The sequence below is a fragment of the Anomalospiza imberbis genome, chromosome 5, assembly GCF_031753505.1.
Source record: "Anomalospiza imberbis isolate Cuckoo-Finch-1a 21T00152 chromosome 5, ASM3175350v1, whole genome shotgun sequence".
Taxonomy (NCBI): Eukaryota; Metazoa; Chordata; class Aves; order Passeriformes; family Viduidae; genus Anomalospiza; species Anomalospiza imberbis.
Genome location: NC_089685.1, coordinates 44361326 through 44377717, shown reverse-complemented (window position 1 = coordinate 44377717; position 16392 = coordinate 44361326). Strand labels below are relative to the sequence as shown.

At 37.9% G+C, this 16392-nt stretch overlaps 1 protein-coding gene across 1 annotated transcript; it reads left to right on the top strand.

Annotated features, from left to right (window-relative positions):
* The first annotated feature begins 95 nt into the window (after window positions 1-95).
* LTA4H (leukotriene A4 hydrolase) lies at window positions 96-15370 on the top strand. Its single transcript, XM_068190430.1, has 19 exons — window positions 96-322; window positions 1275-1405; window positions 3531-3651; window positions 4118-4186; window positions 4860-4964; window positions 7265-7317; window positions 7979-8051; window positions 8368-8508; window positions 8730-8753; window positions 9704-9774; window positions 9888-9999; window positions 10834-10978; window positions 11056-11159; window positions 11511-11581; window positions 11814-11868; window positions 12705-12800; window positions 13320-13402; window positions 14135-14239; window positions 14550-15370. Exons 1-19 carry the CDS (start codon window positions 176-178, stop codon window positions 14668-14670), a joined length of 1827 nt encoding a protein of 608 aa, XP_068046531.1. The 5' UTR covers window positions 96-175; the 3' UTR covers window positions 14671-15370.
* Window positions 15371-16392: the final 1022 nt, after the last annotated feature.

The following is a 16392-nucleotide window of genomic DNA, read 5'->3' as shown; positions in this document are numbered from 1 at the left end:
CACCCCTTCTCTCGCAACGCACCATGGGTTTTGTAGTTCTCACGCCGTTCCCCCGCCCTCTCTGCGCGGAGGGCGGCACTACACCTCCCAGGGGCCTCCCCTCCCCTCTCCGCGGCGGGCTCTGTGCTGCACGGGGTGGCACGGCCGGGCAGGGCGGGCAGACGGCGCGGAAGCGATGGCGGACCCGAGCTCGTTCGCGTCTCCCGCGTGCTGCCTCACGCGGCACCTCCACCTGCGCTGCCGCGCGGACTTCGAGGCGCGGGTGCTGCGGGGCACGGCCGCGCTCACCGCGCGCGCGGAGCGCGAGGCGCTGCGCTGCCTGGTAACGGCGGCGGGGGGGGGTTGGGGCGCGAGGGGACCCCGCGGGGCGTGAGGGGTGAGCCCGGAGCCCGCGCCGGGGCCGCCTTCCCTCTCCCCCGTCCTTCCCTCGGCCGTCGTCCCGGGTCCTTCCTTCCTTCCTTCCCTGCCGCCGCTTGGCCCTTCCCGGACCCCCCGCCCATGCCTGCTGCTCGGCTGGAGCCTGACAGCGCCTCGCAGCCCCTGGTTCCCGCTTAGCCCCACCAGAGCCGGCGCGGTGCCCAAGGGAAGGGCAAGACTGTGTATTCCCTTTAAAGCGGCGAAGAGCATGCTGCCGAAAAGATGGGAATAAATCACTGGAAATCTAAATTTAGGGCTTTTTCGCCTGTGTGTTTCGTTATGCCAGCTGCTTTCTCTGTTATCTCTGCAAATAAGCATGTGAACCTCTTAAACTTCTCATTATATTCGAAGTTTGGGTGTTCTGGGTTTTTCTCATGCTGACTCCATAGAATTCTTTTGTGGTTGGCGCTTATTTTTTTAGGGAAAAAGCCCAATCCTATTAGTAAAAAGAGTAACGCCTCGTTCGTGCTAAAAATGAGTACTGCACTATTTAATTCACTTTCCATTGCACGAAGGTCTGGATTCGCAGTGGCATGTTCCAACAGAAGCCTTAGCAGGGCTTTTATACCGTTCTCACTTCATAGCAGTACTGTGGAGTTGTTACCTTTGTAGTTTTTCTTAATAAAATTACTTCTATGGTTAGAAGTTGGTTTTCTTCCTCTTTCCCCTCCAGCTTTCCTAGTTCAGTGCTGCTCTCTTAAAATGCTGGTTCCCAGTGGTCAACACAGTTAGTCAGCTTTTTTGGTTTTATTTAGAAAATACTTTTTCCTTCAGAGGAACTTGTGTTTAAGATTTCATTGTGCTACATTTATTATTTTACACTATTTAACTGGTATGCAATATGTTCTTTATCACAGGTCCTGGATACAAAAAATGTACAGGTATTTAAAGTGACTGTAAATGGACAGGATGCACAATTTGCTTTTGGAGAAAAGCACAGTTTCAAGGGGACCCCTCTAGAAATCACATTTCCAAATGAACTAAGAAGGTACACACTTTTCCCTGCTCCTTTAGGTGGTTTTCAAAATACACTCTATAAGCTGCTTGTCTGCCTGTAGGGTTGTTGAGTAAAGCTTGCAAAGGGACTTATAAATTAGAATCAGGGCATTGCATTATTTTTGTATCATCTTGTAGATTAATGTCATATTTGCCTTTCATTAGTCAGAACTTAAAGAGTGTTTATATCTGTCCCCAGACCTTGTATCAGGTACAAAATTACTTCCTAAACTGAGTAGCAAAATGATGTGAAATGTATCGAAATTTTTCCAGTGCTTCATCAGTAATATTGTTTCTGCTTTAACTACCTGGTTCAGAATTGTTACAGTGTAAAGAACATGGAGCTACAATCCCCGTTGGGTCTTCTTTTATACAAGGGCTGGTTCTGCATTTCTGTAGAACTTCAGGTTACCACTATGATTAGATACGAGCATGTTTTCCAATAATCAAAGTTTTATTTTGTTGTCTACGCTAATGCATGTTGGCAGCATGATGGAGAGTGAACTAACCATGGTCTACCTCTTAAGGTGCATGAATTAAAAAGCTGTTGCCAAATTACAGTATGGTTTTTGTCAGTTTGCTTTGTATGTTGTAACTCAGTGGTATCCCAGTCCTCCATGGTGCCAAAGCTGAAAGCTGTGATTGTAAAAGGAAGTTCCCTTGTTTGCATACAATTTAATATTAAGTTGCTTCTTACTTCTTATTGTTTGGTTTTTAGAACTTACTGCTACATCTAAAAACTCTTTCAGTTAAGTCTGGTTTTTAACCTTTTTTTCTTTTTAATGTTGTTCTCTGAATTAGTGCAGTTAAGAAACACAAATAATGAGGAAGAGAAAGGAATGTCATAAAATAGTTGTTCCTTCTGGAGAAACACTTCTGGTCTCTTATGAAATTGAACAAATTAAGTACTTGAGCAAACAGGCCACATCAGAACATCAGAAATATAGGCCCATTTCTTTTATTTGACTTTCAGCTGCTTTTTTTTTTTTTTTTTTTTTTTTTTTTAAGTTCTAAATTTCCTGGTAAGAAAAAAAAGAGGGAGGTATGACTTCTGACTGTAAGAATAAATAATCTAGTGTGAGATGTAGTCCCCCATGTAACTATCAATGAAACAGCGATAGGAAAGGGTGGGAGTTACAACTGGAAGTCTGATTGTTCAGAAAGCAATGTGCCTTATGGTAATACCAGTTATTTTCTCTTTTCTTGTCTAATATGTACTTTGGAATACTGGTTATAAACCAGATGTGTACACCTGGTCAGCTTATCTAGTGTCCAACTCCTCTGATTAGCTAAAGTTTGTTCTGATTTATGGCTGGATTGTTTATTCCAAGAGTTGCATGTATAATCTGGAACTTTCTGAGAACAGAAGCAAGTATTCCATGTACTTTGGGTGTCAGTGATGGTTAAGATATGTTTTTAATAAATAAGAGTATGAATGTGTCAGGTTGATGTGTGTTCCCTCATTAGCAAACTGATTCTTGTCTTACACATAACTGTTAGTTTTTGCTTGACACCAGTTCTGAAACACTGAATAAAATCTGAACATTATTTATTTTTCTTGTTAACCCCTACTGTTAATAGGAATTAATTCTACAATTACTAATAATTTTCAGGGTGTTTTTTTCTTCTTGAGGATAATACCTACAGAACATTAACATCAGACACAAAATCTAAATTTTTAATGTACAGAATACTTATTCTACATTTTTCAGTCATGTCTCTTCTTATGTAGGGTTTTGCACTTATGTAGGGTTTTTTTTTGTTTGTGTATTGCAGAGGGTTTTTTATACTTGCATGTACAAGGTAACTTAGCTGTGACAAAACTATATACATGTAGCTGGCCCAAATAGTCTGTGCTCTCCTTGAAGAGAGAAGAGGAAAATTTTTGGTTAGTAAAAACAATAATAAAAGTGCCTTGGGATGTAAAAATGAAATAAGCTAACCATTTTTAATACCATAATTGAAAGGGAATTATTGCTTTTAATATGATGCTTGTTCTCATTTTTAATGCTTTTGAGACAGTGCTGCAGACCTGTTTTTCAGACATCTTTGCAGAGGAATTTCAATATGATCAGTATTTGTGTCAAAACAGTCTGACTGTGTTCTTTATTATACAGGGGACAAGAAGCAATTGTTGAAATCTCTTTTGAAAGCTCTCCACAGTCTTCAGCTCTCCAGTGGTTTACTCCAGAGCAAACTTCTGGAAAGAAATACCCATTTCTCTTCAGCCAGTGCCAGGTTGAGTTCATTTTTTCCAAACTTGTTGACATACCACTGTAATTTCCCTTGGTTTCTAAAGAACTGGAGAGAAAGGCTAGAAAGGGGAAGGGCAGTAGCCTGTAACTTTTAGCTGTGTGTGTCAAAGGTCCTAAATGAAAACACTTAATGTTAGGATGTTGCTGAGATTTTATTATATGTTTACAGTTTGGTAATTCTGTAACTACTTTACTCACTCCAGTATCCTTGTTAAAGAACCTATGGTCCTTTACAACCAATACTTTTGTCTATTGATCTGCCTTACCTACTATTATTCCTTTTACAAAGGCCTGTAAGCTCTAAGTGATACAAGTACTGGATTATAGATAATGAATTCTCTGGAGGAGCTGTACAGACTTGCACTATAGTGTATTAATTGATTTATTTCTAGTCCTCTGCATTAGAAAGACAGTTTTGTTTTATCTTCCTTTCCTTTCTCCCTTTCTAGGCTATCCACTGCAGAGCCATTTTTCCATGCCAAGACACACCTGCTGTGAAACTAACCTACTATGCAGAGGTAGATGAACCTAAGTCATGTGTCTTAACTGAAGACAGCTGCTACAGTGGGTGAATTTATATTGGTCAGGGTTTTTTGGTAGCTGCCAGCATGTGGCCCAATATAAAACCAGAATATTGACTTTCAGCTTAATGTGAAAGAGCTGATCTTCCCTGTGGCAGTTCTCTAACTTTACCAATTCCTTTTTGTATATGTCAGCTCTTTTTTCATTGTTATGTACCTATTTGCGAAAGGAAGTAAAAATGCAGTAGTAAGAAAGAAAGATGATGGAAAGATGAAGGAAAAGCTGCCAGTAAGACAGCAAAAAGTGCTGTAAAGTAAAAAACACTTGAAAAGGCCTTAAGTAATATATTCTGGTATATAGTTAGGGGATATTTGCAATCCTGGTGTAAATAGTTTTAAGGAAGCAAAAAGCAAGATAGATGTGCACTGTGACATTACAATTCAGTTGTCTGAAGAAAGTGAGCCTTTTAACTTCTGTTGGAGGTACTCTTCTGATGAATTCAATATTGCCTGTCTTCAAGACAACATTTTCCATATGCCTTATGTTCTACTTGACAGAGATGACCTAACAACAGAACAAATCTGGGCTACTGTTTGTTATCAGCTGCTTGTAATATGGAGTATAATGCTGAGTGCCAGCTGCATTGCTTATGGTTGGGTGCCCTTTCAGATATCAGTCCCAAAGGAGCTACTGGCTCTGATGAGTGCGAATCGTGATGGAGAGGCGCCCGACCCAGAGGACAGCACTCACAAGATTTACCGCTTCAGCCAGAACGTAAGTGCTCCGGGCTGGGAAATGGCTGCACGAGGTCTTATTCTCACCTGTGCAGCTCACAAGCGCCTCAGGTGTGGTTTTGATGTCATGGATAAATTGTGTGACTCACATAGGTCTTTGCCACTCGAGAAATGTGAGGCACTATGGAACTCCAGCTCTGAGAAGACAACCAGTAAGTGCTGGTGCTGCTGGTGTTTACTGGTCATATTTGGCATTCCCAGAAAAGCCAAATTCAAGTTTTGAAAATGTTTCAATACTCAAAACTAGTCCTGTCACAACGCTTTTTGTTGGCACTGATTTTTGGAAAATAGTGCAGATGCAAATATGGGAGGAAGTTTTGGAAAACAGACCCTGCAAATTTTAAGCTCACCAAGAGCTTTCATCTAAGCAGTGAAACTCAGCGTCAGAAGCAATTTTTAGCTTGAATTTAGGCAAATTCTGACAACATATTTTAAGATTTTTTTTTGGAATATGAAAACTTTGGTTTCTATGGAAAGAATCTCCAGCCAGTTAACGATTACTGTTCTCTGGAAATTTTATTTAGTGGTGCAGCTAGTCTAATGATTCCACTGCTCATAAAGCAGCAGTCCTGATTTACTCTTCTAGCATTTTTTGTTTTCACAGCTTTTTGGATTACAGTTCTGGTGTTTATGAGCTCTTTTGGTGAGCCCAGTTCATTTTGCTGAACAAGCAGATAAAATTAACATAAATCTGGGCTGTTGACACTGAATAACTGCAAGGAGGAATGCTATGATGTGACTGGAGGAGAAGAGGGGTTTAGAGTACTCTGAGCAGCAGCAGCTTTTGGGTTTGATTTGGCTGCTGCATGAAACCTGAGAGAGGGGCAAAAACAGTTCCCTTATCTGTGAGCACATCAGTAAGCAGTGCTCTGCCCTCTCTGTGGAGCCAAAACATTTGCCACTCTCAGTCTAGTACAGAAGACTTCTATGTTGTCTGTGTAATCCAGAGATGAATGTTATCTAGGAATACACTGTTGATAAATATGATGGACCTGTACCAGAAATAACATTTAGTGTAATTGAAATTATACTACACTTTCTGATACAGAAAACCATTACTTTTTTTACAAAGACATGCTTTTCTTTAAAGAAAACACATTAAGCACAAAATATATAAATGAAAAAAGACATGGAAAAGCACACGGATGTTGCCTCATGCTGACACTGATTTGTTAGAAGAGGTTAAACAAATTAAAAGGCAAATGCATCAAGCTCTTGGATATGTATATGTGTTGAGGCTTACCTAAAACTCCTTTTTCTGCTCCTGCATAGCCAGGCTGGAAAGAAGGGCAGTGGAGAGCAACCTCTGTAAAAATGAGTTTACAACAGTCATTGACATTTGAATTTCAAAATGTCACATTAGCAAATTGGACATCAAAATGTGGAGGTGTATTGATAGCTTTTTCTTAACTCATCTATAACATAAGTTAACGGACTTTGTTCTTTTCAATAATATGTTCTGTGGGTTAATAGGTAAAATTAAAACACAGATGATGACATGGGTATTTTAATAAACAATATTTAAATGGTTTGTGGATAATAGTGGAATAAAATTTTCTGAAATTGTGTCTCCAACTAATTATGATTTTAAGTCTTACTTATTTAACATTGTTTAAATTCAGACGAAGTGGAACTTTTACAGGAATCACTGTATTATCCCATTTTCTTTCCAGAGCATTCGGAGAAAGCAATTCTCTATAAAGATACTTCAGTTAGGAGTTTTTTTCATTGAAATAACAAATATTTAGAGGTTTTTTTTAATTCCAAACATGGAAATCAAATATATACATTTTGATTTTTCCTGAATCTTTTTTCTTTAATATATTTATATCCATAAATATTCTTGTTTACTTCATTAAGGCTTTTTCTGCATCTTTCTGTGTGATAAAACTGCCCTTTATCTGAGCAGTATCTCTTAACTTCTCTTTCCATAAAATTTAGTGGAACTGAAATGAATATGGAAAACTGGCTTTCTTTTGAAGAGATACCAAACCAGCAGGAATTTTGTATGCAGATTTTTTTCAAACTTAGAGTTTGAAAAATACTTAGGGTTTTGTGGGTTTTGCCTGAAACATCTGTGAAGCAAGTACATCCTGTAGATAAAGGAGTATCATTCGGGGAGGAAGAACAATGTTTTTGAAAAAACAGCACCTGCCTTTAAGGCAGGAAGCTCTGGAGGAAAACTTCTTTATTTATATACTTTTGTTCTTCTCTGAGTCAGTAGTCTGATAACTGACATTACAAGTAAGATTTCTTTATTTTTCCTATGTTCACCACTAGGTTCCCATACCTTGCTACTTGTTTGCTTTAGTGGTTGGAGCTTTAGAAAGTAGGTGAGTGAATCTGTACAATGTATAAATATTAATAACCACAATAAATCTTTTGAGCTTTTTTAAAGCTTGTTTCTTTTCTTATTTCTAAATGTAAAGGGTCTTAGAGATTCAGTTAACCTGTTTATTTGTATCAAACTGCACATATCTTGATTTGCTCTTGAATAATTTTTTTACTTGTGCTGTAAATTAGAAAAACAGCATAAAGTATTTGGACCTGAAAAAGCCCTTAGTGGTTAAAATTTAGTACAGGGAATAGATCTTCTTTCCTGGTTAACAGATAAGCCTTGTCTGTTAACAGATAAGCCTTTTCTGTCAAAGGCAGAAAAGTATTGCTTCAGCTTCATTTCTCATTGGCACAAGGTTGTGTTAGTCTAGGCCACAATAATGCTTTTATATTAGGGCTTGATAGCGTTTAAAAATCTGTAAGTGGTTTTCCTATTCTTTTTGCTGAATAATGCATGCATGTTTGTTCTGTTTTCTAAGGCTTTGCTTCAGCAATGGAGAGGAAATGCAGACAAAGATTCTCTAATGAGTTTCCTCTGCAATGTGGGTTACTCAAGAGCTGTGGGTTACAGTTACACATACACTGTCTATATTAGTTTCCCATAGAATTACTTCTGGTTCGTACCATCTTATTGGCATTTATTTTTACTTTCAACAGAAAGATTGGCCCAAGGACACTGGTGTGGGCTGAAAAGGAACTAGTGGATAAATCAGCCTATGAGTTTTCTGAGGTGAGTAATTAACAACAACAAAAACCAGTGTTGTATGATAACTAATGCACATATTATTGGAAAAGAAACAGACTACAGTTCTCTGTTTTGGTCATCTTTAGTTCTCCTTTGTCTACCTCCCACCCCACAAAATGCTGCTATTCTATTGCGGTACAAACTTAGTACTGAAAATACATATTGATACAGTCCCATACTTGTTTTACATGTGAGACTTGCCAAGGTGAAAAGGAATGAAATATGGGATCAATAGCTTATTATTTGATCAGTGTTTATAGTCAGAAATCATCTTAGAAACTAATGTGAATTCTTGTTTCAGGCTGAAGATATGCTGAAAACAGCAGAAGATTTGGCAGGACCTTATGTGTGGGGACAGTATGATTTGTTAGTCTTACCACCTTCTTTTCCTTATGGTGGTATGGAGAATCCTTGTCTTACTTTTGTGACTCCAACACTACTGGTAAGTATAGCAGTGATAAATGTCAGCTTTTCCTTAGGGCTTGCATGTCAATCAGGTGATGGATAGTAATGCACAAATTGGATTAGTCTTCTTCCTAGAAAGACCTGTACATGTTCCTGCCTCCTTTGGAGTTAGGGATCATACAAGAAACTGCATGAAGTGATCTATTTTGAGGCTGACTTGAACCTAACAACTAACTTGGCTTTCCCTTTTCTTTTTAGGCAGGTGATCGATCTCTATCAAACGTAAGTCAAAAATAGATTCATCTCTTCAAGTAGAACACAACTTGAAGATGCATCTGAATTCCTTTATAATAAATACCTGAAAACTTGGTCTCTTTTCATTGGGGAAATTAAAAGTTAAGGCAGTAACTCAAGAACTCTTACAAAAGCGAGTGTTAATTTTAAGTAAACTCTGTAAAGTCTATTTTGTATAAAGGACAGATGGAAATAACATGGATGCCTGTATACACAGGGAGCTGACTGAGGTTAGCTGCTCCACAACTCTTTTCTTGTCCTGTTAAACCACAACATCTATGTATAGATATGTTTAAAAATCACAACTGAATTGGCCTCATCAAAATCGTTAGGAGATAACTTCTTCCTCTATGTGTCTGTGCACTAGAACTCATATAATATATAGATTTCTTCAAAGTGGAAATAATGAGTACAATTTGAATAAGTCCTTTTTTTTCTGCAAAGTTGAATACTCTGAATGCAATTTTATTGCCAATGTCTTTTTACTAGACTGATGTACTGCTAAACTTAAAAAAAAAAAAAAGATTGTCTTAAACGAAGAATACTGAAATATTTGACATGGGTACTTTTTTAATGTATCATGCATCGTTAGCTTTCCCACTGCAGAAGTTGCTTAGGTGAGAAAGCAGTACTAGTCCATCACTTGGTATTCTGTATTCTGAAATGTGATTTCATAAACAAGTTATCTACACCAAGCTATTGATCAGTATGGCTCTACAGCTTGCAGGCTGGACATTGAAAATTGTTTCTGTTAGCTAGGGTAGCATTGGTACTCTGCTTAAAATTTGTATGGATAGATCTGCAGAACTGTGAATGCTAACTGACTTTGTGAACATAACATAGCAAATGAGATCCCATCAACATTTTATTCTTTCTGTCGGAATCTGATGCTTTTTTTCCAGAGGAGCCTAAATGGTGGATCTGTTTTTGTGTTTTAGGTTATTGCACATGAAATATCTCATAGCTGGACAGGAAACTTGGTAACCAGCAAAACATGGGAGCATTTTTGGTGGGTATGATGTCCAGTGCAATGCAAATCATATTTTAAATTTAATATGTAAAGAGACTAACTAAATTCATTTTACCATCCTACCAGTGCTAACTTCATCAATGTCTTTCCAGGCTGAATGAGGGTCATACTGTGTACCTGGAACGCAGGATCGGTGGTCGGTTGTTTGGTGAGCAGTTCAGGCACTTTCAGGCTCTAGGAGGTTGGCGAGAACTGCAGAATACGGTAAACAGTTTTAAAGTCATCATACAGGTTTCCCACAAATAAAATTTGTCTTGTCAGCTTTCCTAATGCTTTCTTATTAGAGGATAAACAACTTTGATTCCAAGGTGTTTGATTGCTACCCAAGGTTATAGCTTCATGTACTCAGATTAGATAAAGCTTTTTGAATTGTTCTAAGCTTTTCTGTAAGGATGAACATCTTTACAGACTCTTCTGGTTGTTCTGGGTATCACTAAATTGCAGTATTACCTGTTAGCATACTGGTAAGCAGCTGAAAGTTTATCAAAATTATCTGCTTCCATGACCATCAGAATTTCCAGTGCCTCATGCAAGCAACTGATTTCTTACTGTCTAAGAGGGTTGTTTAGTTTTGTGTTTTGGTAGCATAATCAAACTTTACTTTTCAGATTTCGAGTCTGTGATATCTTACTAGTTCCCTGAGCAGCCTAAAGTCTGTTCTGCCCATATCAAGAGCTAAAGTTTTGCTGGCACGGCTCCTTCTGTCAACAGAGGTTTTAAATTCAAAGGCTTAATGACATAGTTGAAATAGTTTGTTAATAAGGGGATAAATATAGCCAGGCTAATAGGTGCTCATGGTTAGAAAGGCATGATAGTAATTAACTGCTTCAAGACATCTGGAGCACAGGGTGGTTGATTCTAAATTATAGTAATTTAAGGTTTGTGCAGATTCAGAACTTCAGGAAAAAGAAGGAGAATGCTTTGAAATGAAGCTGTCTCAGTTTTGGATGGTTTATACCTTTATAAATAGAATTAGTACAGATCTTCAGGAGTGCCAGTTTTCCTAGATTGATATGTGTTCTTTTGTCTTTGGCACAGATAAATACTCTTGGAGATAAAAATCCTGTAACTAACCTCGTCATTAATCTGGATGAAGTAGATCCTGATGTTGCTTATTCATCCATGCCATATGAGAAAGGCTTTGCTTTGCTTTTTTACCTTGAACAGCTCCTTGGAGGACCAGGTAAGCATTAGTCAGATTTTATATGTTTTTGTTTTCCACCTTAATTTCAAACACTAAAACATTTTCTTTTTTGTTAGATGTCTTCATTGGCTTCTTGAAGGCTTATGTTCAGAAGTTTGCTTATAAGAGCATCGTAACAGAGGACTGGAAGAAGTTCTTGTACTCCTACTTCAAGGATAAGGTTGGGTAATATTTAAAACTGATTGCTTGAAACCCCTTAATTATGTGAAAATCTGACTTAGGTCAGAACTTATTTAAAGACCAGTTCTTTATATTTCTTTTCTTTATTTCAAGAACTTAATATGATCTAATCTGGGATTTTATGAAGATGGGTTTGCATTATGATGCCTTTTATTTTTTTTTCTTTTCATAGATGGGAATGCTTTGTTTTGAAGTAATCTGTGTAGGATTCTTTGGGGTAATTCGAGGAATGTTATCAAAACAAATAAAAAGATTGAAAATAGATTCCATTTTCTCAAAAAAATCCTAAAGTCAGATTTAAAATTTAATAAGGTTTTGTGTTGCTTTGTAGGTAGATATTCTCGATAAAGTTGACTGGAACTCATGGTTTCATGCTCCAGGAATGCCACCAGTGAAGCCTACGTAAGCTGCAGTCTTCTGTAGTTCAACTTTTCCTTCTCCAGATTGCATATGATTTTCCTAACGGTGATAAAGCAGTTTGTAAACAGGGTGAAAGTCTTATAAATGTTTTATTGGAAAATGCCCTAGTACTATGTAGGTGTATATAACAGTAAAAATAGTCTCTGTTAATGCTTTCAGTCTTTTATTCTATGGTTATTTCATTATGTGAACCTTTGTTTTTAATATTTGACAGGTATGATATGACACTATCAAATGCTTGCATTGCCTTGAGCCAAAGATGGATCCAAGTGAGTGGTTAAAGAATGCTGAAGTGTCCCTATCTTGAAAAGCTAATATTTTTTGTTACACAAAAAGAGCTATTCTCTTCTGAAATCTCTCATTTGTTGAGATTGTGTGTATTTATAGTCACAGTATGGCTGCCCTGGATTTTGCATTTCCTAGACTAGACCTTCATTGTAGAGTCAGGGGATTAGCTATAACTTCTGTCTGTGAAGTGCAGTCCATATTTTAACAAGGTACAGAGCCAACTTCTTGTTATACATATGTAGTAACCAAACAGAAAATACTATTTTTGAAACCCTGATATTATGGCTTGATTTAAAAACAAATGCCAGGATACCTCTACATTACTGATTATTGTATTAGCAGTAGTTCATCTATGGTATACTGGAGTTAGTATGTATTTCCCATCAAAAACTGGTACGAAAAGTATATTAGTTAATACCACATAATTTTCTCCTAGTGTGAAGCATAAAAGTCATACAACTAATAGAGAATTCAGCATACCCTCCTTTTGTTACCTCTGTAGCTTTTCACTGTACTTGCATCCTATCGTTTATCTTTCTTCTTGTGAATGTTAATTTTTATAAAAAAGTATTTGATTTTTCACTTAGCTAATAGAAAGACAGTGGGGATAAAAAGATCAGTGGAGAGAAAATAAGTGAAGAGTACAAACATCAGCAGTTTAAGTCCCTCCCTTCCCCTTATTGTAACATCCTGTACAGATACAAATCAGTATCTTATTTAAGTAAAATGACTCAACAGTGTGGATATCAAACCAGAAAATTACACCTGATTGTATTTTGAAATACCTATTAAAAATTAAGCAACTGTTCTCTTTTAGGCAAAAGAAAGTGATTTGGGCTCATTCAGCTCAGCAGACCTGAAGGAAATGTCATCGCATCAGTTAATTGAGTTCCTGGCACTGTTGCTTTTGGAGGTAAATGCACATCTGGGATGACTTGATTCTGATATCACAAAAGCAGACATAGAAGCTCTACTGTGCATTGAAATTAAGTTACTCTTTTATGTTTTGCTAAATTAATCTGCTCTCACCATGCATAGTTATTGAAAACTACAGCCTTGCCTCCCTTAATGTGTCTGGCTCTTCAGCTAATGAACAACATACAAAGTGTTTTGGATTGGAAGCTAAAAACAAAACCATGAGGTGTTTGAATTGGTCTGTACCAGAATTTATAGCAAATTAGCTATAAATAAAATTGAATAACAATACTTTGTCTTGAATATTTCAATAGTACAGAATGTGGGAATTAGGTAATATTTATTCCTTGCCCCTTTCCATACACTGAAAAGATAAAAGGAGCAAATAAAATATTTGCCATGGTAGGACTTCAGTTTCTTTGTAGCATCAGTCTTCTTGAATCACTCTGTTTATTATTGAAATGTCTGGCTTGAAGTCTTCCTCTGGCTTATTCTGACTGTGCAATTTCTTTTTCAGGCACCTCTTCCATTGTCACATGTCCAACGCATGCAGGAAGTATATAACTTCAATGCTATAAACAACTCTGAAATAAGATTCAGGTTTGTTCCATTATAGGCACTTTTGAAATATTAAATGTTTTCATAAAACAAGTTGTCCTGCTTCACCTGAGACATCCTGTTTTACAGAACTGGGGGAGAGTTTGGGTTTGGGGTTTTTATTGTTGTGGTTTTGTAAATGCATGTGCAGGCATCATGCTTACTAGAGTGGTATCCTGTTATTATTCATGAATTGAGCAAATACAGTCTAGTAGAATAACTCAGTGGACAGCAGATAAGCTGTTCTTTATTTTAATCTGGCATGCTAGCAAAAGAACCTGATGACCTGATAACAAAGTATTTTAAACATATTGTGTGGTTTCTACTTCTTGTAACAAGATCAATTTCTTTTTAAAGCAAAACAAGCACATGCACCCATGGTGACATTTCAGTTGGTTGGTTGGTTGTTTAATCCATTGGGCAAATGAGACAAGTGCTGTATAATTCAGTTCTGAATGATGCAACTGGACACTTCTGTAATATAAAAAAATACATAGCTGCAGAAAATAATCCTCCATTTTGGAGGAACTTGACTGCAATCTTCTCCTGTTGTACAAAAAAGTTGATGTATGTAATGTGCTAGTCAAACACTAAATATTTTATGTTCAGCTAGAATCTCATTCCCATGATACACAGCAGTGCTCAAAGTATTTATGGGAACAGAATCGTTAGATAACCAACCACCACACTACCACAAATGAAATTATAAGTGCAAATTTTTTCTTCCACCTCCAGATGGCTGCGCCTCTGTATCAGGTCCAAGTGGGAAGAAGCTATTCCTCTGGCTTTAAAAATGGCAACAGATCAGGGCAGGATGAAGTTTACTCGACCATTGTTCAGGTAAAAGTAATCTCCAAATTGCAGAAGCTCATGCTGTTGTCATTTCTGGTATAATGGAATGTATAATACTTGAAATGCATTTATTGTACATGTTCAAGTGGCATAATAGAGAATTCTCTTTGTACTGTGAACAAGCTTCTCTTCAGAGGCTCTTTCCAATTGCTGACATTTTTTTGCATAGAAGAAAGCTTAGTCCCAGGATGCACATTAAGGCAAGGCTTTTGAGGGAAAAGTGAAATATTAGGAAAATCTGTTGTATTATTTTCCTGGATTTTTGTAATGGTGCCTTCCCCCGCTCCTTCTTTTACAGGGACCTTTACAATTTTGACAAGAGTCAAGATCTGGCTGTCAAGACGTTTCTGGAGCATAGGGCCTCTATGCACCCAGTCACTTCAATGCTTGTGGGCAAAGACTTGAAGCAGGACCAGTGACAAATGTTCTTATTTCTTTGAGATTTTTCTGTTGCTGAAAGAAGAGACTAATTGCCCAAACTGTTGATATGCGTGCTTGATTATGCCATAAAATGCTCTGCTGCTTTGGTACTTGTGTCACTTAAAATTAATTTTCCAAATCAAGTTCAGTACTGTTGCAGTAGATAGCACTGCCAGCAGACTCCAACTACTCCCAGACTCTGACTGCAGGCTTCCCTTGTAGACTCTGATGCCAGGAGGCTCCAACAACAGCCCCTCACAGCAGGGCCAGCAAACAAACTTCTTTCCTTTCTGTCTCTCTCATTTTCTGTCTCCCCACCTCGACCAGCTAATCTACTATTTTATAGCACCCGTCCTCATTGGACGCAGCCATGTCCCACTAAGGGCAAGGCAGTTCCTCCTCTTTGATAATAGCACAGCTGTAATTCATCAGGGGCAAGGTTGCTTGCAATCCATTCTCCTACACTTTCTATTTTGCATTTCTGACTAAAGCAGCAAAATGACTACATCTCCGGAATTGAGAGAATGTTTTCATTACAAGCAATTTTTAGAATACACAAAAACCGTTCTGAGATGTGGTCATTTGTCAGTGATAGAATTGAAGAACTTGGAAAATTAATTGGTGGATGGTATGGCTCTTTGTGCACAGCATTCATTTCTATAGCACAGTGATTGAAACTTCAAGTATCTAAAAAATAAATCTTTTCATTCATTACTTGTCTGTCTTGTCTGTATATTGATATGTACAAAAAGTTTTGATTTAATAGTTTTGTTTTATTTATTCATCTTTGTTGTGGGAGAAATTTTTATTATGAGTCCAAGAGGACTACGAAGACCAAATGTTCTTTCAACCCACTATTTATTTTCAAAACTTATTATTGTATGGGGGCTAAAGCCCAAGTCTTTCCTTACCCAGTTTGATTCTTTTAATATTTGGATTTTTTAACTAGTTCTGGGCACTACTCCTCGTGCTCATATAACAACTGGAGATAAGTTCAAAAGCAATGGGAGAGCTGTTTTTCCTGTATTTGTTACAGCAGTTCTAGCCAATGGTTTAGATGATGCTGTGGCAAATGCTGCCATCTCTAGGCTGAATCTTGCAGCAAGTTTGATAAGAACAGTTTGCATAAATTAAATATGTTGGCATAGGGATAACAAATATCAAGGAATGACAAACAAAACCAAAAGGTGCTGGTTTAGGGGAGGAGAGTGGCAATATAATTGTGGCAAAAGATTTGGTTTAATCCTAGCACTTAGGATAAGAGGGGAGCCTGTCAGCTGATTTCCTTCTGAGTTTTGATCCATATAAGCTTTCAACTTGTGGTTTAAACCCAGGCAGTAACTAATCCCCATGCAGCTGCTCACTCTCTTCCCCATGGGATGGAGTGGGGGAGAGAATTGGAAGAGTAAAATTGAAGAAACTCATGGGTTGAGATAAAGAAAGACAGTTTAACAGATGAAGCAAAAGCTGCACACACAGGCAAAGCCAAACAAGGAATTAATTCAGTGCTTCCCATAGGCAGGCAGGTGTTCAGCCATCTCCAGGAGAGCAGCGTTACTCGGGGAGACAAATGCCATCACCCCAAAAGTCCCCCTGCTTCCTCCTTTCTTCCCACAGCTCCATATGTGAGCATGAGCTCTGGTCAGCGGAGGGGATATATGATGTTAACAGGCTCTGGCTTGAGTTACCAGATGACAATGAAAATTGTCCTTTGTTTATAA

Coding starts and splice junctions, on each gene's coding strand:
- LTA4H (XM_068190430.1), top strand. CDS start 176: ATGGCGGACCCGAGCTCGTTCGCGTCTCCCGCGTGCTGCCTCACGCGG. Junction 10,979..11,055: donor ACAGCTCCTTGGAGGACCAG/GTAAGCATTAGT, acceptor CTTTTTTGTTAG/ATGTCTTCATTGGCTTCTTG. Junction 13,403..14,134: donor AACTCTGAAATAAGATTCAG/GTTTGTTCCATT, acceptor TTCCACCTCCAG/ATGGCTGCGCCTCTGTATCA.